The sequence below is a fragment of the Melospiza melodia genome, chromosome 6 (genome assembly GCF_035770615.1).
Source record: "Melospiza melodia melodia isolate bMelMel2 chromosome 6, bMelMel2.pri, whole genome shotgun sequence".
Classification (NCBI taxonomy): Eukaryota; Metazoa; Chordata; class Aves; order Passeriformes; family Passerellidae; genus Melospiza; species Melospiza melodia.
The window spans coordinates 12,987,748-13,012,799 of record NC_086199.1 but is presented as its reverse complement, the minus strand read 5'-3'; the positions used below and the strand labels follow the sequence as shown (position 1 = coordinate 13,012,799).

Genomic DNA, 25,052 nt, shown 5'->3' with positions numbered 1-25,052 from the left:
GGCACCGGCGGGGCTCCGAGGGTGCAAGAAATGACCCGGCCACTCCAAGGCTTCGGCACCCGCAGAGGGCTGCGAGGGGAAGGATGTGCTGCAGCACTGCTACCTCAGACACCTTCTGCAGAAAACGGAATCTCTCAGAAAGCAGTTTAACCCTCACAGCAGTTTAACCCTACACACCTGAGACAGAACAACCCCAAGCGTTGCCACAAAGAGACACTCAACACATCGGGATTTAGGGAAAAGAAGTAGGGAAATGACATAATAACCATGCCGGAACCCAAATAGGACAAAAGACAAGAATATCCCAGAATCTGCACAAATCTCCAACACTTGTCTGATGTTATTTCTTCAGAAACTATGTACTGTGTTACGGAAGAGAGTAGTGTATCTCTTAAGTAAACGATACATTCATAAAAAAATATTTACTGCTTTTGAAAGCAGAAAATGTATAGGCTCTTCTATAGACTGCAGAAGCTGTAAATCTCTGCAGATAAAATGGGATGTGATGATGTGATATAAAAGCACTCTTTGTTCCCCAGTGAATACATTTGTTTTATTTAAAACTAAACGACAACCAAGGAGAGAAAGGAGTGCTCGGTGCCACAAAAGGAGAAGGAGCAGTATTTGGGTACAGGCTTTCAACTGGCATAGAAAAGAATACTGGAAGCAGAGATTCTTACCCAAGGATTTAAAAGGCATGATCAAAATTAAGTAATTAGTTCTGAGCATGTATTAAACACACAACAGATCTGTTCTTTCTTAAATATCAGACTCCAAAGAGATTGCATTTTTCAATTGCTTATTGCACACTGTTGGTCATATACGATTTTCTTAAGCCTTTTTTTTTTTATACTTTCATTGAAGCATACTCATTATAACATTCAGCGAATTTATGGCTTCTTCCAGTGGCTTAGTAAAAGGGGTCATAAAAAAGTTAAGTAAACCAGTATGTTTTTTTCCTCTCCCTTAACTTTGGATTCCTTTTTTGTACTGTGCTGTCTAGTGCTTAGTCTTTGGAAAGTACCTTGGGCATATCCAGCACACATACAAATTATCAGCTGCTCCAGGAAAAAAACAAAACGGAATTTCTTGCACTGAGGCAACTACACAAAAGACTTGCATATGTCAAAAATACAGAACTAAGTCCCTGTGAATGCTGCACCATTAATCAAATCCCCGATCTGGTGTCACTTTTGCCAGTAAAATGATTATATTCTTCTAACCCCCTTCTACTGGCGCGTGCCTGCAATGCATGAAGTGTGTCCCTCTACTTTAATTTGTTTTCGAATAGCCTGCTTTAGGCATTTTTTATATATGCTTTGAAAAAAAAGAAAAAGAAAAAAAAGAAAAGCAAAGAAAAAAAAAAAAAAAAAAGAAAAGCAAAGAAATAAGCTGCTACTTAAAGCTCCAGCAAGGGTCTACAGCACTGAGCAAGCAACAGCTTTTTGAGAAGCAGGGCAGACAGCGAGAAAATTTAACTGATGTTCAGGAGCCTCTGAGGCTGCAGCTGAGTGCCGAGAAATGGTGTGCAGCCTGCCCAGATACATTTTAAAAAAGTAAATAAACACCAAGGAGGAAGGTGCTATAGTACGAGCAGCTGAATGAATCATGCATTTATCAATGCACGCAGTTATTGATGCCTTTTTCCTCCCTCATTAAAAAGATACATACATATAAATCCGTCTACAGACGATGCTGATGCTTCACCAAGTGCTTTAGTGGAATTGCTAACTTTAAAGCATGTGGGTAAGCCCCAGTCACTCTTTATTTTTCCACATGCTTTCTCTGGACAGTACCGAAGGGAGGCTAAATTCAACCAACAGCTGCACTGCAACCCTAGAGAAACCAAACTGCAACCAAAGAGTAGGAAATGCTCTGGTGAGGAGTCTGAGAGCCATTTTGGGGTGACAGGTCTCCGCAGGGAGGCTTTTCCACCAGGCTTCGACCTGAGGGAGTGGGAAGGGTGGGAAGCAGAGGAGGGAGAGAGAGGAAGGGGAGCGTGTGTGTGTGTGCATTTGGTGGGTAGAGGAAAGGGAGGAGGAGAGAGGGATAGCTGTTTCTCTTGATAAAAGTTAACAATCATGCAATGGAAGGAAAGCCACAGTAAGTGAAGTCTGAGGTTTTGGGAGGGGAGAAGGGAAGGTTTTCCCCATGGCTGTGCAACACTAGCATCAGCAACGGCCCAGGCACTGTGCTCTACAGCTTACCAGTCTGTCAAATGAGCTGGCTGCTGTCTATACGCTTCCAACTACCTCAATTCAAACAATAAATGAAGTAGAGAAATCATCAGATAAATTACTGGTCCTCTCTACCCAAGAGTGAAGGGTTTTTGTACAGCTGATGACAGCCCTGATCCTTTGTCTGACCTAATTTACTTCTCTTGAAGGTTAGAATAAAGCTCACTTTCCTGTCACAGGATAACCTCCATGCACATATTGCACCCTAAAAGTAAGAAGACACTTCTGCTGTGTTAATAGCGCTGTAGCTCGATGGAGTTCTCAGGATGAGTGAAACACATATCCAAAGTTCCCCGTGTGCATGCCACTAAATTATACATTTGGGGAGGAAAATGTCCTGCTAAAGTCTGCCCACGACACACAAGCCGAGTGCAGCAGAGAACAGCACAAGCCCGTCGGAGAAACCCGTGAGCTGCTCAGCAGCAACTTCTACGTGACAGATGTGATTTTGTGTTTATTCCTCTAGAAAAGAAAGAATGCTTATTTTCATTTGTAGGAACTACAGACAGTTTGCTCTAAGGATCAAAGTACGTTAAACTGTCTCATATCAGATCCTCTCTGCAGAAGTACATGCGGCTTTCTGATATGTAATAGATGCCAATTTCTGTACACGTGTGCCTGCTTTGTTGCTGCACACATCTTGCCCTACAACTCCAGCTTCTTCACTCTGTGTTTTCACATCCACTGGAACAAACATACGGATCTCCCTGGGTTCCCCCCACTCCCCACCACGCAGGAACTCACTCATGTGCAGGTATCATTACCCCCATCACTATCTGACAGCAACAAATTGAGAATTTAAACACTGTCTGTTGACAATAAAAAGCACCGTTAAAAACTAATTTTAATTAAAAAACCCTGTCCGCCCGAGTCAATTAATCAGCCGCGATTTAGTTAAAAAAACAGATTCGTCTCGCTGCCAGCCTCTCTCGGCTAGCTCCGTATAGATCTCGGCACGGAAATCAATAGCACAACTTTCGGGCGGGCGCTGGGAGCGCGGTGCGGGCTCGGCGGCGCATCCCGCGCGTCCCGCGGCGCGGCCATCGCACGGGCTGGGAGCTCCCCCTAGTCGCCAAGCGCCGCCACTGGCGGCCGGGACGCGCGGCAGGCTCCGGCAGCCGCCGAAGTTTATTTTGGAAAGTGTTTTCCATCAACAAACAGCACAAAGGGCAAAGGGATCCAGGTAGGAAATGCGGGAGACGAGCTGAATGTCGCGTGCTGAGGCGTTTTGGAAGCAAGAGAGGTTTGCTCGCGGCCAGCTCAGCCCTGGGACGAGCAGCTGAAGTCAAGCAGAGTCTATAAATGATATCAAAAATTTGTGCTGCTTCTTCGAGCGCACACTTCTCTAAGTCATAATTATTGCCAAATATGCCACAAGACAACCCTTTGTTCTGCAGAGAAACACGCATTTTGTGCAAAACAAGGGCTCCCACCATTTCTATTAAAGGCGGCCAGTTTGTGGAATCTTGAAGAGTTTTATTTCTCAGTATTTAAAAAAGCCTGACAAAATATGCTCTGCATCTGCCGACCAGAAAAAAACCTGCAAAATGGTTTCTCACCCACTGTCTATCTATTTAAGCCACCGGACACACCAACCAAAAAGGGCAGAACAACCCACAGGCACAACCTATTACTCTGCAGCAGTTCTAAAAAATATTTTTAAAGAACAGAAACTATGAAAATATGCCAGTATTCTTTTGACTTATTTTGTAAGTCCAGTACAAATATATTCAAATGAAAGACAATCTGGAAGTCGACAGCATACAACCTTTATTTTCCCCTGTCCTATTTAAAGTAAACACATGAGATGTCTTTTAAAAGGCTGTGCTTTTCTGTGCACAGCCATGCAGGTATTATGAAAAAGTCATCCATCCTTAAAATAATAGTAATTTCCTCTCTAATTCTTCAGTCACAGCTTACATTCCCTTTGTATTAGAGTTGATTACATTGGTGTGGGTTTTGTTCTGCAGGGAAAGTGCGTTAATTGCACTAAATCTAAATGCATTTTAAGAGAAGCTCCTTGGAGCAATTTGCAAAACTTTGACATGCAAAAAATCATAGGGGTTTTTGTTATGATTTTTAATGACTGCATACAAAACAAAGTGATACAGGAAATTATTGCTCTTCCTAGGAAACCTGTTGACCAGGTACTGAAGACCTGCCTTGGGAAACCTGGTTCTCTGCCTGGAACTGTATGATTTTCCTGTGCCTTTCCCTCTCAATCTTTGCTGCTGCTCTAGAGAAATGTTCCAGCTTTGCCACCTTCTGCAAAACTGCTACCAGCGAGCTTTTCACATGCTCTTGCCTTTCACATTTCCTTCAAATGCAAAATGCAGGGCTAGTTTGAAAACAGATTTCTTAAGTTAAAAATGGAAGATCTTAAGCTGGAAAATCAGCAATTTGAACAGAACCAAAATAACATTTCTTTCCACAGAGCAGCTCAACACTTCAGCCTCCTCTCCTGTACATAATCAGCTCTTTTGCTTTGTCCACCCATTTAAATGAGCTTGGCTGCCAAATTTGCTCTGTCCACCAGCAGTGGAGAAAGGTGCAGAGTTTCTTTTTCCTCTCCATGTGTTTCACCTCTTTCTTTTGTCCTGCTCACACACGGTTCAAGGCTGCCTGGGTGAGCCTGGCAAACACAGGCAGGCCACTCCGTTTTGCAGCCTCAAAGACCACTGTGCTAATGAGATACTGCAACTCTGGAGCACAGCAACATTGCACTTTCTCTCCTTTTTGAGTTTGTTTGTCTTACACTCAGGATCTAAACGTTTCTCCAAACACCAAGTGGAGGCAACCAAATAAACTCCAGCTGAACAGTGTCAGAATACCCTTCCCTCTCTCTGTCTCTCTCCCCATCTCTTTCCTTGCCTGGCAGAGACCTCCAATCCATCCTGAAATGCAGCTCCCCTTACAGATGCTAAAAAGGGAGACAGGGCAAAAAGAGCCCAAGATAAACACAACATAAAAACAAGATTTCTGAAAACAGTATCACTTCATCCTGGCTTTGGGGGCTTGGCTTGGGCTTGACTCTGTTGTAGGTGCTTTGGTTCCCAATTCTGTTTGCCCACTACTTTCCAAACTCCCCTTTAGAGAGGACACTGCCTGGCTGCTTTTCCCCCATGAATGACACTTGCCAAGGAGTGCAGAGACTGCGACCCCCTCTCGCGCAAGGCTGCAGCTGAGGCTCAGACCTGTGCGCTGAAATGCTGAAATGCTCCTGCTCCTGCTCCTGCTCCCCAGCCCCAGCCCCACGCTGCAGCTCCCCCCCCCCGCCTCCCACCACCTCCTTCCCCTGGATACCTTCGGTTTTTCCTGCCTCTGTTCAGTATGCAGCCTGATTTCTCCGCCAGCTTCCTCGGGATGGAGAGATAGATAAATACAGGAGGGGAGGGAGGGAAGCTCGTACTGCTCTGCTCTCCATTCCTCCCCCAGCCTTCCCGCTAAAGCCATTGTACGCGCAGCTCCTCGGCACCTTTGAATACTCTCCTGCCTCATTATTTACCTTCAAGTAAAGCGATCGGAAAAGGAGATCAAATTGGAATAACAAACCTACCTGACTCTCTTCTCCACCCCCCCTTCCCCCCCTCCCCAGCAGCAACAGCGGCGAGAAAAGAAATGTTTCACCCATTGAAACAAATTCAGACGTGCGCAACAAAACAGATTTTCCGCACACCCCCTTTCAACACCCCACATCTCCTCGCAAGTGAGACAGAAAACAAGTGGGAGAAATTACACTGGGCGATTTAGGTGGCTGTTGATGCTTTTTCTTTTAAAAAGAATTTAAAAACAGAAAGGAGGGCAAAATAAGAAGGCATCAACAAAAAGGATAAGACATTTTCCAAACCGGATGGTTAAAATCAAAAATGCAATTAACGAAGGGGAGGGAGTTGAGGAAGGGGGGAATCCACCTTTTATGGTGATGCAAATCTGGTTCCAAAATAACAATGAATTAAAAACAACCCCCCCAGAAAAAGCTGAGTACCAGATGCATCTTCATCAAGGTTCCACCAGCTGATGGGCTGGAGGTGGGGTGAGGGGTACTTTTTAGAAAATAAAGACGCACATTTAAAAATACATATTATATATATATGCATATGTATGAATGTGTATATATATATACATATATATATATATATATATGGAAAAAAAAACAGAAACAGTGAAAGAATTTTATATTTCAGAACTCAAACCGTCCCCCAACAGCCCTCCGCTATGAAAAGAAAATCCCAATGGAGGTGGAAAAATTATATACACGTATATATCTCGATTTCCAAGGAAATCTTACAAACAGAAATTTATCACCGGTAACAAAGAAAGAGAGGAGCTCGCAAGCACCAAATGCTCCTGGCAGATGGCTCCTATTCTTGGCTTTCAGGGGAGGGGAGAGAAGCCGGGGAAATATTTTATTTATTTATTTAAATTTTTTAAAATCTCAACATAAATATTCGGATCCTCCGCGGCTCAGGCTCAGCCCCGGGCTGGCTCCGTGCGAGCCGCCGCCCCCCGCAGCACAACAACTTGCGGACTCGTCCTGCGGGCCGGGGGGAGCCGGGGTCCGATCGGGCTCGCCGGGCATTTTTTTACCACCCCCCAAACTTGTCCTGTGCTATAGGGGGGAAACGGGGACCCCCCTGAGCTCCCCCTTGCCCGTGCCCGGAGGCGGCGGAGCAGCGCGGGGCGCTGGGGGCCGCACGCCCCGGAGGCGCCCCCACATTTCCCCCCCGCCCCTCGGCACAGGCCCCCGGGGACGGGAGCGGCGGAGCGGGGCTCCCGCTCGGGGACCTGCCCCCTACTCTGCCTGAGGCGCTCGCCCCTCTCCCGGAGCTGTAGGGGTGGGAACGGGGAGGAGGGGGATTCTGGCGCTGGGGGAGGGGGGATGCCTCTTTCCCTCCCCCCCCCCCCGATCTATTTTTCCTTCCCTATTTTTTTTTTGGGGGGGGGGGCGGCGGGTGGGAGTATATGTGTGTATTTTCACTTACAATGGGAGCTTCAGCAAAGTGCAGCCTCCACTCCTGCCCCGCAGGCGAGCCCCTGCCGCTGCCCGACCCGCATTTCCTGCACTCCATCCCCGGTGCCCGCCTCGGCTTTCCCCGCGCCCCCCGCCACCGACGGACGCTCCCGCCTGCAGCCGGCCCCTGGCAGCCCCTGCCCTGCCTCTAGCCCCAGCCGAGCTGGTTCTGCCTTGCCCCGCGCTTCGGAGAGCGCTCTTCCCCCGCCGGCGCTGCACCTGGGGCGGGCAGGGCGCAGCTGGCCGTCTACCTGCCCCGCGCTGCGGTGCCGGGGGGCTCGGCCCCGCCGCCGCCGGCCCGGCGTCTCCATGTGCTTCCCGCTAAGTCCCCCCGGCCGTTCCGCGTCTCCCTCCCTCGCTGCCCACCTTGATCCTCCTCCCCCACCCTCCGCGGCTGTCACGCCGAGGCGAGGCTCTCGGCCAACTTTTCCCACCGCCCCGTGCTGCCCCCGGAGCGGGGGACGAGGAGCGGAGCCCCGGCGGGGCGGCCCGGCCCGGCCCGGAGCAGCGCCCTGCCCGCTCCGCGCCCCCCGCGCCCGCAGCCGCTGCCCCGCGCTCGGCCCGCCGGCCGCTCCTTCCCCGCCGCACGCCGCCTGCCCTGCCGCCCGCCCGGCCGCCTCACCTCCGCGCCGCTGCACAAACGCACGGCAAACTTCGGGCTTCTCCCCCCCTCCACCCCCAGCCCATCCCCCCCAGCCGCACACCCCCCTCCCCTCTTTAATTCCCTTCTCCTCTCCCTCTCTCTGAAGTCATTTACCAGCTTTGGTTGCTGCTGGAGTTTCCCCCACACACACACCCCCCCTCCCCAACCGCTTCCTCCCCTTCCCTAATTTTGCTTCTCGATTTCGGCTCGGTCTGGTTCCAAGTTCAAACTTACGTGTGATAATCTCTCTTTGTGACAAGTGCTGCGGGTTTCCCTGCTTGCGACGGGACATTGCCCTGGCATTTACACTGGCATCGCCTGGAGAGCTGCACTGGTTTGGGGGGATGTGTTGGGGGGCCGATCCTCCTCCTCTTTTTTGTCCCCTCTTTATTCTTCTTCTTCTTTATCGAGTTCTTCTTTCAAAAAAATCAAAACCGAAAAAAAACCGCCTCCTTTTTGTTGCTGCTGTGGTGCACTGGTTGGGATTCCCTCTCAATTAAAAATCATCATCATCATCATCATCAGGAAAAGCTCTTTCTCGCTCTCTTTCTCTTTCACACAGTGTCTTTTCTCCACTGCTTCTGCCACTTGGACTTCCAGATCTCTTCTTGAACTTAGGAGGATATGCACCGCCAGTGACACTTTTCTGTTTCCCTCTTTCCAGAGTGCTTGGCAAATTAGCAAGTGCGCTTTTCCACCAAGAGGGTAAAAAAAAAAAAAAAAAAAAAAAAAAAGGAAAAAAAAAGAAAAAAGAAAAAATCAAAATTAAAAAAAAAAAAAACTGTAGTAAAAAAGAAGAAAAGTACTAGAATTGGGATAGCCCCCACTCAAAAAAAAAAAAATCGCCAAAAAAAAATGTTTCTCAGAGATTGACCCTTGCTGGGTAGATATATTGAGAGAATTTTTTGAAAAGGGGTAGCCGAAACTGTGTCTCCTCTTTCCCAGTTCAAGTGGCACTGCTTTGCCCTGGTGCTTTTGGATTGCCAGTGCTCCTGCACCACTTTGCACTCTTTCCCCCTCGCCTGGCACTGGGACTGGAAGGAAGGAAGCCCCCAGTGCAGCTGGGCTGGTGCTGGCTATTACTATTATATATTGCAATGTGAAGATGGCGGAGTCCTGGTTCTCTGGGAGCGCTCTGTCTCTCTATGGCTGGGGCTGCCTCTGTACAATGGGATAAAATTCAAGTTCAAGTGCGGACGTGACGTTTAATCTGCACTAGAGACAAAAAGACCCAGAGAGTAGGAGCACTGGGGGCGACTAGCGGTGGCTTTTTAACATTGTACCCTGCAAGAGAACAAGAAACGCCACTCGCACACACCGCACACACCGCACACGCACACGCACACACACCGCACACACACCAACTCCGGCACACGCAGGGCTCGCCGCCGCTCCGGGCTTTGTGCGCTGCCGCTTCCAGCGCCGGCGGCCAGGGAAACACGGGGGGGAAGGAATAAATCCGCATCCTCACGCACGGCCAAACTTCCCCGAGCGCGGCGCCGGCCGCAGCGGGGGCGGCTCGGCCGGCGGCGGCCGCCGGGGTCCGCGGGGGGCTCGGGGGGCGGCGGCGCTGCCCGCCCGTGCCGCGCTGCCCGCCCGCGCCCCCGCCCCGCCGCCGCTCATCGCTCTCCGCCGCCCCGGCTCGGCGCTGGGTCGCGCTCCCTCCGTCCGTGCCCGCGAACGGAGGCTCCCCGGGGGTCGCGGGCTGCTCTTGCTTCCCTCCAGGCGCCGCCGCAGCTCCTCGGCGGCGAGCGCATTCCCCCTGCATTTCTTTCGAACAGTTTTACAACAACACAAATATCTGTGTGGGCTGGGGAAAGGGATTTTTTTTTCCCCCTCCTCTCTCCCTACCCGAAGTGCGATGGTAGCGGGACACGCGCGCACACCCGATCCGCACACGCACACACGCTCCGACCTTCTCCCACCCCCCCCCCAACCCCCCTTCCCTTAAAATCCTGGCAGAGACTATTTTTCCTTGGAGAAAATAAGTCTCAGCCACGAACGGAGAGACGCCGAGCTCCCAGGAGCTGCATCCCAGTGCACTTGTCCTTCTATTTCACACGCAGGTAAATGCCCACAACTGCGTGCGTTTCTAACTTGGAAGATTCTTGGAAACCAACTTTTTCCCCTCTACCTCCGCTCTCCCTGCCCATCTCCTGAGATTGTTTCTCTCTCTCCCTCCTCCCCCGATAAGTAAACAGTTCGGTGCAAACAGCTTTTCAGCACCGGGTCTGGCCAGGGCGAGAGGAGCGGGGAGAGGGGAGGCCTGGGGGCTCGGAGGCAGATGGAGCAGAAAACCGAGGAACCAGCCCGTACCCGGAGCCCACTTGGAGACCCGCGCCGCACTCGTGTCATTCACTTTCCACGTTAAATGAGTGATTTTCGTATTAAATCGCATGCGAGTCTTGAGGGGACCAGAATTAATCTCGGTGCCCTTAATCAGCTTTGAGGAGAATTTGGCTACACAGCATCGCTCTCGCCTCCTCCAGCAAATCTGCCTCTCCCTCCCCACGCCCGCCCGCCCGCTCGCAGCTCGCGTTCCGGCGCTGCCAGAGCCCGCAGCCCGGCCCGGCCAGTGCCGAGGGCACCCAGCCCCGGCCGGGGGGCGCCGGGCCAGCCTGGCACTGCCCTCCGTGCCCGGTCCCGGCCCTCCGCCTCCACTAGCGCTCGGCAAACGCGTCCAAGGCCATTAACGGCGCTTAAACTGCCGCGATTGTTCGCCCCGTGTGTTCGGTGTGTCCTGCGGGGTCCTGCAAAGGAAAATGACCGTGGTGGTGGCAGGGGCGGGGAGGGACAGGTCCACGACCCCGGGGCCCCGAGGGGAGCTCCCACTCCTGCCCTGCGGGGCAGCCGTGTCCGAGTCGGGGTGAAGGATGCGGCCCCATGGCGGGGGAGCCGGAGGGGAGAAGCGGCTCCCCTCGCTGCCCTCCGCCCCCGCGGGAAGGGGCCCGGGCCGATCGGCGGGGATGGGGCTGCCCTCACGGCTCTCCCCGCTTTGATGCCGCTCTGCTCGGGCCGGCGGGGCCCAGAGGCTTTTGTGTGGCTGTGCTGCTGCTCTCGGCGCGGCCCGGCCCCAGGCCACGCCGCGGGGCCCTTGCGGGGTGCAAAGTCCGGGCGCCGCCGTTCTCGGGCGAGCTGCAGGGAGCTGCACCCCTCGGGAGCGCGGCTTATCGGGAAGTCACTGGGCATCATCTGTTGATTAACCAGTGTCTTCCAGTGGGCACCGAGAGCAGGAGATAAGGGCCGGCAATGATTGACCGGGCGGACTCCCCGGTTGCCCGGGGCAGGGGCCGCCGCAAGTCCCCTCTCGCCTCTCCGGCTGCGGGCAAGGCTTCAGGGGCTGACCCCCGGCCTGCCTCCTCCTCCTCCTCCTCCTCCGAAAATACATCCCAATAGAGGAAAAAAAAAATTCCAAAGTGATTTCTCAGTCTTCTCTTTCCTCCCCTGTCTGGCACTTGTGATCATTAGCACTGAAAGCTGTTAATGTCTTGTCTCACAGCTCCCCCTTTAGTCTCTCTGCTCTCCCTGTCTCGCGTTCAAAGCCAGATCAATAGCAGGCTCTTTCTAACCTTGACCTATCCCTCGACCTGCCTCCATCTGCAGCTGGCCCCGCGCTTCTGTCTCTTCGCCAGCCGCCGCAGCCGCCCCTTGAGAGGGTCCGGGGTCCCCGGGGGCTGCCCGGGCGGCGGCGGCCCCGGTGCGGCCCCGCTTTGTCCCGAGAGAGCGGCCGTGCTGCCGGCACCGCGGCTGAGACCCCCGGCTGCCCCTGAGCTGTCCCGGGGATGGGGCCCAACTCCGGCCCCGCCACCGCCTGCAAACCTGGGACAGCAGCTCCCCACGACAACAGCAAAACACACAAACACCCTACGAAAATACGCCTAAAAGAAATGAAAAAAGGCCAAGCAAAATGGGAGCATAAACTGCAGCAAGAAAACAAGCTTTTTGCTGCCTTTGAAAGTACTATGGTCCCTTGTTTTAAATTAGGGGAGAGAAAGCACTCACTTGCACTAAATATATTAAGATAATAATATTCTCTGTTTTCATAATATGTAAGGGATTTGAGTTCTCAGAGAGAAACACCATCCTTATAGGGAAAAACAAGCTCATCTGATGTCAAATATTCCATTTTATCCTGTATACAGCAAGGCATGCTGAGTCAAGAACTCTCAGCACAGAGGCTTATCTTCTAGGTTTCTCTTTCTTTTTTCTTTTCTTTTTTCTTTTCTTTCTTTATTTTTAATCATGCAATGTCTTTAGCTAAAATTTGGCATGGATATAGATGCATAAATAACATCAGCATCAGTGTAAAGAGGAAGTCCCAATATCCTCATGGAGGACAATGTTGATGTGCCGCTTGGACATATTTTGAATGCATTTCCACTTTCTCTCCATTTGGTCAAGCAAGTTTTCAGTGGAAGAAAAATTGTAGCTGCAGATTCTGTGTGATGTCATTTTGGTTTCTGCTCAGTCTTTAATGTAAAATCTTATGCTAAGTCAGAAGTAAATTGGTTTTGATACAGGTGTGGAAGTTGGGACAGGGTGGGGGGAGAGAAGAGAGGGGAGGAAGGAAGGAAGGAAGGAAGGAAGGAAGGAAGGAAGGAAGGAAGGAAGGAAGGAAGGAAGGAAGGAAGGAAGGAAGGAAGGAAGGAAGGAAGGAAGGAAGGAAGGAAGGAAGGAAGGAAGGAAGGAAGGAAGGAAGGAAGGAAGGAAGGAAGGAAGGAAGGAAGGAAGGAAGGAAGGAAGGAAGGAAGGAAGGAAGGAAGGAAGGAAGGAAGGAAGGAAGGAAGGAAGGAAGGAAGGAAGGAAGGAAGGAAGGAAGGAAGGAAGGAAGTTTGAGACAATCTTGCGTAAATGAGGCTGCTGTCCTCATTCTCTTTGAATCTTTAAATGTTGCTGCTTGGGAGGGAATAAACAGAGGGCGTTGATCTGTTCGGCTTAGTTAGCCGCTCCACCTTGTGAAACGGCACAGAAACACAGGATCTAACCAGATCATATTTACATACATATTAATAAAGCTCCCGAGGTGGCAGTTCAGCCTTCACATACAGAGCAAGGATCTCTGCGAGTTCTCATTTTAGACTCATAAAAACAGATAAAAAGAGGTCTTTTGGGCTTCCCCGAATATTTTTCTGCAGTGGTTTTATATCATTTCTGAAAATTACATAGTTAAGTGGCATCAAATTTCTGGGTGATATAATAACTCAAAATGTGTAATTTTTTTTATCAAATCACTTTGCAGCCATAAACAGAGCTTCAGAACCTCAATTAGAGGAATGATTTGGTGGGGTTTTCATTTATGGCAAACAGTAAAATTGTTCTTGTTATCTATTCAAATATATATAAATTGCAACATTTATTCACTTGATTTTCTTTTCCATGACACTGGTGTATTTGAGAGTGCAGTGAAATGAAGGCTTAAAAGGATAATGTATTATCCCCTGCCCCATTCCCAAGACTTTTTGGAGTGAGGCAAAAGGGATGAAGATTTTGCTGTGTTTTCAAGACATTTGGTGTCCCCTTAGTTTTGGTGGCTGTGACTTGCTGACGTTTCTAGGATTGAATTTAGAAAACGAGATTTTTTCTCAACATTTACATTCCAAACCTTCCTTGGAGTCTCTACCTCAGTCAGTGGTCTGTGAATTCTTTTGCTGAGTCTTTTTGGTGGTTTTATTTCAAGTAACATAGAGTCCCTAATTTTTCTAACTCTTTCCAACCAAGTGTTAAATGCACTAGATAACAGCCCAAATGCTGGGGCTGAGTTTTCCCCCACACCTTTTTTTCAATAAAAATAAAAAAATAAACAAGAGCAAAACAATGCCACTTCTCAAAAGGAAAAAAAAAAAAAAAAACAAAAAACAATAGCAATAAAAAAAAAAGAAAACAAACAAACAAAAAAAAAAAAAAAAACAAAACAAAACAAAACAAAAAAAAACAGAAAAGAGAAAAAACACCCCACAAAACCAAACCAAACACCAAACAAAAAACCCTTATGGAACCAGCAAGCCAGAACAGAATAAAAACTGTTTTAATTTTGAGGCTTTTTAAAAATCACATAAAATGCAAGATCAGTCCATGTTTTCCTTCTTTTAAGCATCAGACTTTCTGACAGCAGATATTCAGTTGTGTCCCCACTGAAATCACTTGCAGGACCTTAGGGACTGCAGAGAGAGCCAGACCTGCCCCAACATTTGTAACTTGAGGGTCCTTCTAAAAGATAACAATTCTGTCCAGCACCTTCTCTCATCCTGCCAAGGACTCCCTTCACCTGTGTGCACATGCTGGCAGGCAGAGATAGAGGGGAACATGCTTTACAAGCATCCAACACAAAAAGGAGTCAAGCATTCCATCTGCTATAAGTACTCCATCCCACCATGAATGCCATTTGTGCATCCACACAGCACCCGCTTTAGGACAAAAAAATATTTGAAGGAAGATGGGCAAAACCCGCTGTTGCTGGGGAGGCTTTTAAAAAAAAAAAAAAAAAAACTGGCACATCTTTTCTAGCTACTTCAATCCAAGGATTGTTTTTGCCTTTGGAAAACAAATGCCATCATTGCTTGGTGCAGTAAGCTGAGTTTTGTGAAGCAGCAGTAAATTCATCCAAAAAAAAAATCCCTGAAAACCCCCTGAAAACAACAGAACTTGAGGGCTATTTTTAAGAAGTACTTTTAAAACTTGGTCCATTATAGAAATGCATAACATAGTCTTGCATGAGAGATTCAAGTTTAAGTTGGCTGGCATGTGATGGAGACAAAGAACCCCTTTTCCTTCCACAGGTATTCCTCAGAACTCACACAAGCTGAAATTTGGTACAGCTCTCCTCTACCTTCAAGTGCAAGTTTCAACCAATTTCTTCTCTTTCCCTTCTCAGATCATTTTAAGAGGATTTGAAATCTTTACATTTTTTAAAATAACAAAGGCCTCTAAGCTCTGAATGTTGCAATGAAATCTTCAGCTTGAACTAATGACAGAAACATTTCAGCCTGTCTCTTGTGAATAATGAAAATCTGTGTCTGAACATCAGAAGAGAGCAGCAACCCATTCATTCTTGTTCTTTTTCCCTCTACCTTCATCCTACCTTATTTTATTTAAATAGGGTATATCCATAGTAACAAATCAGCATCGTTGTTATTATTATTTTTACTATTTTAAGTTGTGCAAACAGGGAAATTCATCAGTTTCTAGGTTCAGTATCAGCCTCTGCAGTTTCATTATTCCTGTTGACAATTACGGATCGCAGAAATGTGGATGCCTGGCCGGGGAGTGCTTGTATATTGCACCCAAATTACACATTCCTGTTCATAAAGAGTGGAGCAAAATATGAATGTTAGCGTCATTGCTCGTGTCTCAGGCAACTACTCACATCTTAATTGAAAATGATCAAGTAGCAGTATTCCCTTTGACAAACAAATGACAATGTCTTGCCACGCTTGCTGAGGACAGAAGAGCAGGAAAGCCAGGGGCACAGCTGGCGTTGGCCAGAGCACACTGAGAACACACACATGTGCGCACACACACACGCATGCTCCAGCCCTGGATTGTGTTCCCTCCCAGCTCAGTTCCTCCAAGGATGCTGCTGCTGGCTCCAGGATCATGCTTCCCACTCTCCCAGCTGTGATTTCACCTTCTCCCCACGCACCTCACTTCTGGCTTCTGAGCGTGAGCTGCAGGCCAGTGCCACAAGGACAGGTCAGCCCTTCCCCTCGCCTCCACTGCTGCTTTGAAAGGGAATTTTGGATGATCAGGCCACCTCAGTGCTGGGTGGACCAGAGGTTTGGCAGCACCCTAGCCAAAGGCCACCGAGAAGCAGAGCATGTGCAGAGCAGCAAATGAAATCTTCTCTGAGCCAACTGTTCCACCTGGACCCCACTACAAATTACTGTTTTCAATTACCACCTGTGTACTCCTTCCCATGCAACTTATTGATGTAAAATTACAACAACACTGGTATAAATAAGTTATGCCGTGGTTGTAAAATGGAAGAAATTTTGTTGTAGCAATTATGTTCAGCAAGATGACAAAATAAATTTCCAGTGCTGTGCTTGCAGTAACCTGGGGAATTTAAACCTCATAATTTCCATTCATTTCAGATAATTTGGAGTAATTTCTATATGTAATAACTTTGTAATGAAAAACACAGCGGTACTGAAGTGATTTCAACTCTTTTTTTTTCCTATGGTATACATGGCACAAAATAAATAATAAAAATAATATTTCCTTTTTGTATGTGTTCGGTAATTCTTTCAGCAAAATCATAAACTAATACCAGGACTAAATCTCTGTCCATGAAATGAAAAATAAATTGAGTTAAAGAAAGTGAAAAAGTATGAAAGGCCTTGGATGTTTTATTGTGACTTTATTAAATTGTATCATCTCTATGCTCTATGGTATCCCCAGGGGTTACTGTGCTGGGGAAGGGCAGAGAGCTAGATAGATACATGTCCCTAGATCAAAAGCAGAGATGGTTGGAGGAAATTCATAAATAAGTGCTTAATTCAACCCCTTAATTTTTAAAATGGAAACTGGAAGTACCAATTTAAAAAAAATATGAGAGAGGTGTGGTATGGTACAGGACAAAAGGCACAAGTTGCTTTGGGGCACTGGTTTTCATTTGTGTATTTGATGGTAAGTTACTTAGAGACTGTAAACATGTGTAATCACAGAATGTGTTCCAATACAGGGGAATAGCATTTAATTAAAGATAAGAAAGAGTGCTGTACATTGCTGAAAAGTTGTATCTGTGTCCTACTTACCACCACAGCACAGGGCTATTATTACACAATAAACAAGAAATCATGTGCTCTGATTTGTAGAAAACAGTGACTTGTTTGGGGAAAATAATAATGCAATACCAATAATCTTACTTTTGCATTTATGCCTCCCATGCATCTCCAGGTAGTTTACAAAGGTGTGTAATGAGTGAAATGCTTGACCCAGTAATAAGAAAAAGGAGGCGTAAAAGGTGTTCCTATAACCTTGAAAGGTCACCCAGCCAAGCTGCAGGACTGAAGAAAAAATGCAAGATTACCAGGCTGAAAAATGGTTCTCTTAACAGCTGAAACCCACCTTCCAACTGCACCTCTACCTCTTGTTTTAAACCACAGCAATATGAAAATGCCATGTGATTACTCGTGAGCTGTACAAGACAAGGGTCAGCTGGAATAAATTCCCCCAGTGTCATACAGAGAGGGTACTCAAGGTTTGCACCTGCACACCTTTGAATTTTCTGGGTGAGTGCTCCATGGTCTGTGCTGTAACCCTGCCTGAAGATAAAATTGAACACAAGAGGACTGAAGATTTATGACAGCCCACTGGAGATGTTGTCTGGACATACCAGAGCAATGCTGGGTAACCAAAACTACTGTCTGCTCAGAGGGGAGGAAGGGAGAAGGTTAGAAAAGTCTAGAAAATACTCTGATTTTGAAGGGCCACATCAAGCCACAGAAAAACAATGCAAAATTTCTCAATTTGGGGCTTGCCTGATACTGAAACCAATGGTCATTAGGCACCTAAATAATTCTTGAGACTCTATTGCCAATTTGATCGAGTCAGGATTTTTCATCCAGCGCTTTATGTCCCAGGTCACCAGTAGATGAGGGTCCAGAGGCCATACTCCAGCAGATACTTTGGACAACTTAGATCTACAACACAAGAGGAGATGTAAAGGAAGCAAAAGTCAGGCACAGTACAACAGCACACAGCAGTTGGCACCAAGGTTTTAAAAATACAGATCCCATCCCCAACCTTCACACTAAAGAAATGGAAATGGAAACAAAGTTCTGAAAGCTAGAAGCAGGTAGAGGTCAACAGCAACATGTAGTGGCAGGGAGCTAAAAAACTCTGATCCCTTCATCAAAAGCAGCCTCAAAAGCAAGGACCGAAATAGAACCCATTTGTGGTCACAAAGTTGAGGGGCTGCATTTGAATAGTGGCTCTCGTGTCTCTGTATCTTTGTGTAATGATGTTGCAGCTACTGAGAAGAGGGAGCTCTGCTGCTGCTGCTCAGAGCCTCCACACCAAAGCCCAGGAATTTTTTTAAATCTATTTTTCAAACATATATATGTATATATATATGTGTGTCTGTGTATGTATATATATATACATATGCTCATTCTGTCTTTTGTGAATTTTCTGATTCCCCCTTCAGAATTACAAATAATTGCACTGCCTTCCACTAAATCGCTCAAGAAGTCAATAGATACTTTCCCAAGGAATACTTTTTAAGAGAACATGTTAATGCTTATAAGCAAAGCAAATAATCATGTACTGAAGTACATATCTAAATTCTTCCGAGTCAGGTTAAAACAAATCTTTCCAAATGTCAACACTCTTGCATCTCAACTGCCATTCAAAGCATGACCTCTCCTTAGCCCTTCCTGAAAGACAAGGTGTCATTTATTGAATCTTAGCTGGGACAGTGCACAAGAGGATTCTATTTATTTTACTGAATATATGTAGATGAGATCAGCCTCTAAATTGAGGTTACAAAAAAAAAAATCACTCTTTTTTTGTATTGAAATTTTAGTCGAGACACTGAGCTCAAACTAGCTATCCAGAAACAGAAGTATACTGATAGGGGAAAGAAAAGAGATGAAGATAAAAGCAGGTGTCATTTTAAGCATATTAGTAAGTCCTCTTGCTTTTCAGATTATTCATGTGTTTGCAGAACCAGGCCCTTAGACTAAAGTACACCCAAGGCCATGTTTGCCTGTATGCACAGTGATGAGCACACTACCAGCGCCTGCCATGCAAAGGAGCACATCGAATAAGAATAAAACTATGCCAACAAAATCCCCCTCACCCCATGCGCAAATTAAATTCATGATGAGCAGGCCTGAGGGAGGGAAGCAGCAGTGGAGGCCTGGCATGCCATGTTAAACTGAATCTCCCTTCTGCCTACTCCTCCACCTCTTTCTTTTCCTCCTCCTCGCCATGTGGCATCCTACTCTCCTGCTGCTTGCCTGCTACGCCTCTGCATCCCCTCCATGAAGCGCCGCACAGGAGCAGGAGCAGCAGCAGGAGCACGCTGCCAGTCCTTGCCTCATCATCCCCCAGTGTGCCCTCCAGGAGGATCTGCTCACCCCCTCGGGCTCCTGTCCCACCCAGCATCACACACTGCCTGGGGGAGCCAGGGCACTGGGCACCTTCTGCACCCACTGCCCTTGGGGACACGGGTGTCAGGCAGCTGGCAGAGGCTCTGTGCACCCAAAGCCCCCACCAAGGTGGCTGAAGCTGCCACACCTGCAACGCTTCAGGCAATCCACAGTCACAAAAGAGCTCCATGGGGCACTCAGACCTGCTATCCCCTGTCCTTTGCAAACCACTGACTGGGATATTAAACTCCTCTGTGGCTTTTTCAGGATGAAAGCTCACAGACTGACTTTTCAGGATTGGTTTCACTGTGGTTAACACTGTGCTGGTCATCCATGGCCATGGGTGTTTCTTTATCATTCTCTATCAGAGCTACGTAGCTCAGGCAGTGCCTAACGTTGGTGGGTGTTGCTGAACTTTTCCACACTTCCCTTTGACTACAGGGAAAGGAGGAGCCATGGCACTGGCAGAAGGGGAGATGGGGTGCTCTGGACCATAGGTGCAGGCCAGCAGCACCCGTGACAATACTTTTACCACTGACAAACCAAGCCTTATCTCTGAGCCAAAGTACAGCATGTCTACTGCTGCAGGCTGGACATTGTTCTGAGGTGACCAACCCATGCAAATCAATTTACAGTTTCAGCATTACACATTCTGATGAAATTATAAGAGGATAAAATACGAAAACAGCAAAACCAAAACCATTGGACCTAGGAGCCTCTGTGTACATCAGCTTTCTACAGACAAAATCTGCAGATACTCTCATGCCTGTACACACAGCCTTCTGGTGTTTGCAGAAGGGCTTTCAAACCCACTGAGGAGGGCTGAGCACGTCTGTGGGTTCTGCAAAGGCAGCTTCTGCCTGTTGGCAGCCACGGCAGGCTAGCACTGCTCTTCCCATCTCAAGGCTGGACTGTCCTGCTAGAGATGCAGGGTTTGCCAGCTCAGCCACACACCCTTCCTGACCCAAACTGCTGAGACCTGAGACCTCACAAACTCAGCATAGCAGAGCGTTTGAGATATCTTCATTGTGTGATGTGAACTTGCCCTAGAAATTGTAGTCACAGCCTTGCTACTGTTTCATTGCTGCCACCTTCAGATATTATTAAGATTTGGAAATTTTTGTGAAAAAAATTCACAGTAAAAAAAAAAAAAGAGAGAGAGCTTTACCTAACTGCAGTGGGGAAAAGAAAATAAAAAGAAAATTGAAGCGTGCCAAAACTCCAAACTGTGCCAACCAAAAGGCTTAGCATTCCAGAGGGGAAAAAAAAGGACACTTTGCTAAACACAATAAAAGGAACTAAACCAGCAAATGCTTCTTCAGTCACATGCAGAGTGCTCAATCTTACCTCATGAATCCAGAATGCCTGTGGTTACTGTCTTGCTCTTCTCTATCAGCTTGGGCTTCATCTGCCTTTGAGATCATGAACCCTGAAATCATTCCCAGCTGGCCAGCACCCACCAAGGCATAAATCTGCAGAGTTGGGGGTCTCTGGTTGACCAAAATCTTGTCTGCTGGGGCACAGCAATTCCAAGCACAGCAAAAACCTTATGGGTTGTGTGAGAGGTAAAGCCTCAGCCCTTCTTTTCTCACCTTTGAGAGGTCAGTGGATGGGATTCAGTGCAGGAAACCAGGAGGGAGGCCCAAGGCTGGCCTGGCCCAGCCTGGCACTGACCTTGTTTTGGCTTCCCTGGCCACTTGCACTGCCTGGCGCTGTGCAAAATGTCTGCTGCTCCCTGATACAGAGTACCTGCACTTGTGTGCTGCTGACTACTTCTTGAATGGAGTCACACATCACAGGCATATTCCTGTGTGCTTGAGGTCTTAATTTTTATTATGAATATGTTGAAATATTTGGATTCCCCAAGAGACTCATTTTGTGGCCATTTGGGACATTTAGTATTCAAATTGCCTGTCTCTGGGACATGTGCAATTCAAACCTTTCAACTCTGCCCATTGCTCTGCAGTGCCTGGATTAGTTGGTTTGAAGGCTATAGGTCACTTGCATAATGCAGGCACCAGAACCTCACCCAGGCTGTCCAGCAACCAAACCCACAGCTCCCATCTGAAATGTAGAAAGCTGCCCCATCCTGACTGAAGGACAAGTCCAAAACCACCAGAAGTGAATTGTTTCAATGCTGCCCTTGTTAAAAACTAATGCATCTTATTGCCAGCCTGAATTTGTCCACTTTCATCTTCTGATCCATGCTAGGACAGTGAACTGAATCCTTTTCCCAGTACTGGTCATTCCCAGTTTCTGGTCATAAAATTCCTGAACTTTGTCATCGACAAATCAGTTGTGGTGCCTCAATAAAAGGTGAAAAATTCAGAATCCAAATCACCTCCTTACCTCTTCTCTAAGCCTTTCTCAGCTCTCACAAAATTACACAAGACTTCCTTTACAGTGCTAAAAAGAAACAAAGCTGGTGTTCTCACCTCACTTGCAGAGCCAAAGAAATCAGTCATCAGGAACCAAAATAGATTTATTGTGCATAAGAAACCTAGAGAGCTTGTTGTATTTATTTAAAAGGACCAGTGAAGGAAAGGTATTCAAAATCCATTGCAGAACCAGAGCTGTGCTGTAGCCAGTCTCCATCAAAGGCAGGTTTACTGAGAAGGATAAAAAGGCTCAACCTCGTCCTCCCTAATTAGCTCTAATCAGTGAGAGATATTCCTGCCACGGGCTAAAGGAATTGCCACATCTCTGCAGAGCCCTCATCTCCTCAGCACTGCTCCCTCCCATCCTGTTGGTTTCACTGTATTTACCCTTGTCCTCCCTCTCCTTTGGTTATCATCTCCACTCTGTTTCAAACCAGAGATGCCCAGTATTATTCTGTTTTCATTGAAGCAGATATCAACCAGGAACTTGTGTGCTTTGAAGGCTCCTCTGAGGTATTAATTACATTTTTAAGAGATACATATACCTTTCAAAATCCTGCTGGCCAGAGCATGAGGCTGGGACTCATGAGAGGCAGATGCACTTAGTAACAGCCACTATCAATGTCAGTATTCATTTTAACAAACTTATCTTTTTTCCCCCACTTAAATTCTAGCCTATTAATATTACTTAGAACAGAATGCAGTAATGTCCCTAGTACACAAGACAATTATTTGTGCTAAGCACTTTCTGCACAGGATTGTCTTTTTGGATATTGCTTGTACCTTACCAGCACAAAAAATCTGCAGTTCCCATTGCATAATGTTGTGAAGCAGAACATTTCAAAGAAAATTAAGGCAACTGTATTTTTATCTACAGTTGTTGCACAGATGTCTTATCTCAAGTTGTACTTCAAAAATTATATTTACAAAAGAAATACATGTTTAAATATATGTTTTATCCTTTTCCTTCTATGTATTGGAATAAAAATGCAGATGTTCAATGAGATTATATTTTAAAGCTAGGTCATCGGTGCTGTCTTATATCTACTGGATACAATGTCTAGCTTAATATCTCTGCCCATTCCTCTCTTGTCATTCCCAAAAATTCTCACACAGTCTTCAGCACAGGTCAACTGAGTTATTTTGATAGTGAGAGGCAAGCTTCACATAGGTAAGGTTTTGTTACTCATTTTCATTAAAAGAAGAGCACAGGTGATTCCTCTGAAATTTCATCTGTCAGCAAGTGATGATTATTGTGTAAGTTATCTTTCTTTTATTGATAATTCTAGCATGTCAGTTACTTTGAAATATATAGATACCTGCATAGGAAGTGTTGGATATTTATACATCCTGATGCCAAACAAAGAGGCAGTCAGTCCCACTGTGGCTGCACTTGAGCTCCTGTGGATGGAAGTACTTCAGCTGTAGGATGGCACCAGTGGTTTTAGATTTCAAGCCCATAGTCTGCAAGGAGATGTGTGAAAGCATGTGGCCACATGCCAGATTCTTGGCACAGTAGGCAAACCACAAATTTAGCTAGCTCTTAAAAATGCAGGCTGAAGAAATAATTTTTGATGATTATATAAATTAGCAGTGTAAGATCTATTGTAAAGTATATAATGCACTTGGTGAAACAGGAACTTAGAAGCTTTGGACCTGATCCATGTCTATCTGGTACCTTGGGTCCAAAAATGAGTGCCCAAAGCCACCAGATCAGAGTGAAATATTTTATCCACCCTTTACCCTTTGCACACAATGTGCAGGAGCATGCAGTCAGGAGGTCTCTGAGCACAGCGCAGACTGTGTCTGGGCCAGATTCTCTGGGCGATGTTATCTCTTCTGACATGGCACAGGGAGCAGAGCTATGCCCTTTAGTCCTGTTTGAGTCCTGGACATGGCCCACAGAGACTGTCTGTCTCCTTGAACAAGCAGAGGGTACAGAGGGTTTGTACTGTGACAGGAGGAAAGCTGTGCACTGCCCCGTGCTCTGCCCTGGGTGGTGATCTTGAATGTCAACTGTTATAAACTCTGAGCAATAACATCTCTTGTTTCACAGATTTATTATCAACAGCCTGTGTTGCCCATTGACCTCAAGGTGGTTTTATTGTACATCACCATGCTGTGGTCACATATCTCTGGGTTACAATGAATTGCTGCTTATCTCTCCTTTCAACGGCATCACAGCTCCGTGACCCAGCTGGCTCTGGCCTGCCTGTTGGTGTAGGGACAGATGTGGGGCCTGAATTCTGCTGGCCATGCCCTGTCAGGTGTGTGGACCCCCAAAATCCCTCCTGCTGCTGCAGCCATGCTGTGGATATCTAAAAGGCATTCAGCTTTTTAATTCCTTAGGGGGCTGGAGGATTGAAGCAAAGGTTTTGTTTCTTTACCTCTCTTGCATCTTTGCCCTTGCCAGGCATTTTCCTTCCAGCCTCTCTTGTTGTTTCACTGCAGAATTCCCACACTGGCCCCCGCTGTCTGTGTTATTGGTAGACTGTTCCCTCCTGCTTGCTGCCTTCCTTTGCTGTATTGGTTTGACCTTTCCCTGGGATAGCTAGCTGTTCCCTTGGTATCTGGAGGTGTTTCTCAAGGGCGAGATCTCCTCTTTTTGTACATTTCTGTGAGAGGGACTCATGTCCTACAGATGATCTTGGTTCCATTTTAGGGAGTGTTTAACATCTCCAGAGTTATAGATTTTGCAACTCTGTAAGGCAGGTGTCTATCTCAGCTCCTGCTTCTTGAGGTGGGGTAAAAGATACAATATTTCTCCAGAGTTTCATTCTGTCTGCAGGGTCATGATTCTAATCAAACACCTTTATCAGCTATTCCAGTGTTTCAGGCATTATTCCTGGCAACAGCATCTCACTTGCTTCTTGTCCTTTAATTCCCAGTGGGACAGTAAAAATCTTTACCTTCATTTTCTCTTCTTTATCTCTCATGGTCAGCTCTGCATACAGACTTGGTTCTGGCTTCCCTGCTACCATGCAGGTTTGGGATTTTTTGTCTACCTTCACACCTCGTGTTTGCTCTCTTTCTATCTGTGCTCTATAAATCTGCTTTTTCTTGCTTGCCCTGGGTCGACTGCCTGGGTTCATGTGCCACATGCTGTGTGATCCCAGGAGAGGACTGTAGTACTTCTAGGCGTGGCTCTCTATTAAGACAATTTCTTTGTTTATGCAGATATGCCACAGACACTGGCTTCCTGGTGCTCATAAATGCTTCTGTCCTGCAATTCTTGTCAGCCTGTCCTGTTCCCAGGGTTAGGCCAGAATTGTCCAGCCAGCATCCATCACAGTACCCTGAGCTGCTGCCGGGTGGGATGGGACATGCAGTAACAGCAACCCATTTGCTCTTTTGCTCTCTTCTTGAGCACAGTAAGGTGTCCAGACCTTTAGCAGCCAGCAGGATACAGCTGGACAGGCGTGGTGGGGCTGTCTATTTGCAATGGGCAGGACTTGTGCAGTCCCACACACACATGTGCAGGCCTTGAGCTCTATCACACATGGAACGAAACAGATGTGGCACAATTCAACCTAGCCTAAAATGCATGCTAAGAATTACTCCACAAACAAAAACAAAAACAAAATCAAACAAATAAACCAAACAAACAAAACAAAAGAGCTTAAAATACTTGTTTCTCTCCTTTTTTTGTCATAAGAGCAGACTGCCTCCAAAATGGAGAAAACATGAAGT

The 25,052-nt window shown here is 47.0% G+C and overlaps 1 protein-coding gene across 2 annotated transcripts in view; it reads right to left on the bottom strand.

Annotated features, from left to right (window-relative positions):
- Positions 1-9,240, bottom strand: part of BCL11B (BCL11 transcription factor B) — a 91,334-nt gene extending 82,094 nt beyond the window's left edge. The window contains exon 1 of one of the 2 annotated variants that reach the window (XM_063159989.1): positions 8,126-9,240. In XM_063159989.1, coding sequence (XP_063016059.1) covers positions 8,126-8,183 — 58 coding nt within the window. In that variant the 5' untranslated portion in view covers positions 8,184-9,240. The remainder of the gene's footprint in view (positions 1-8,125) is intronic. The other variant, XM_063159990.1, reaches the window with a different exon arrangement.
- Between the last annotated feature and the right edge of the window lie 15,812 nt (positions 9,241-25,052).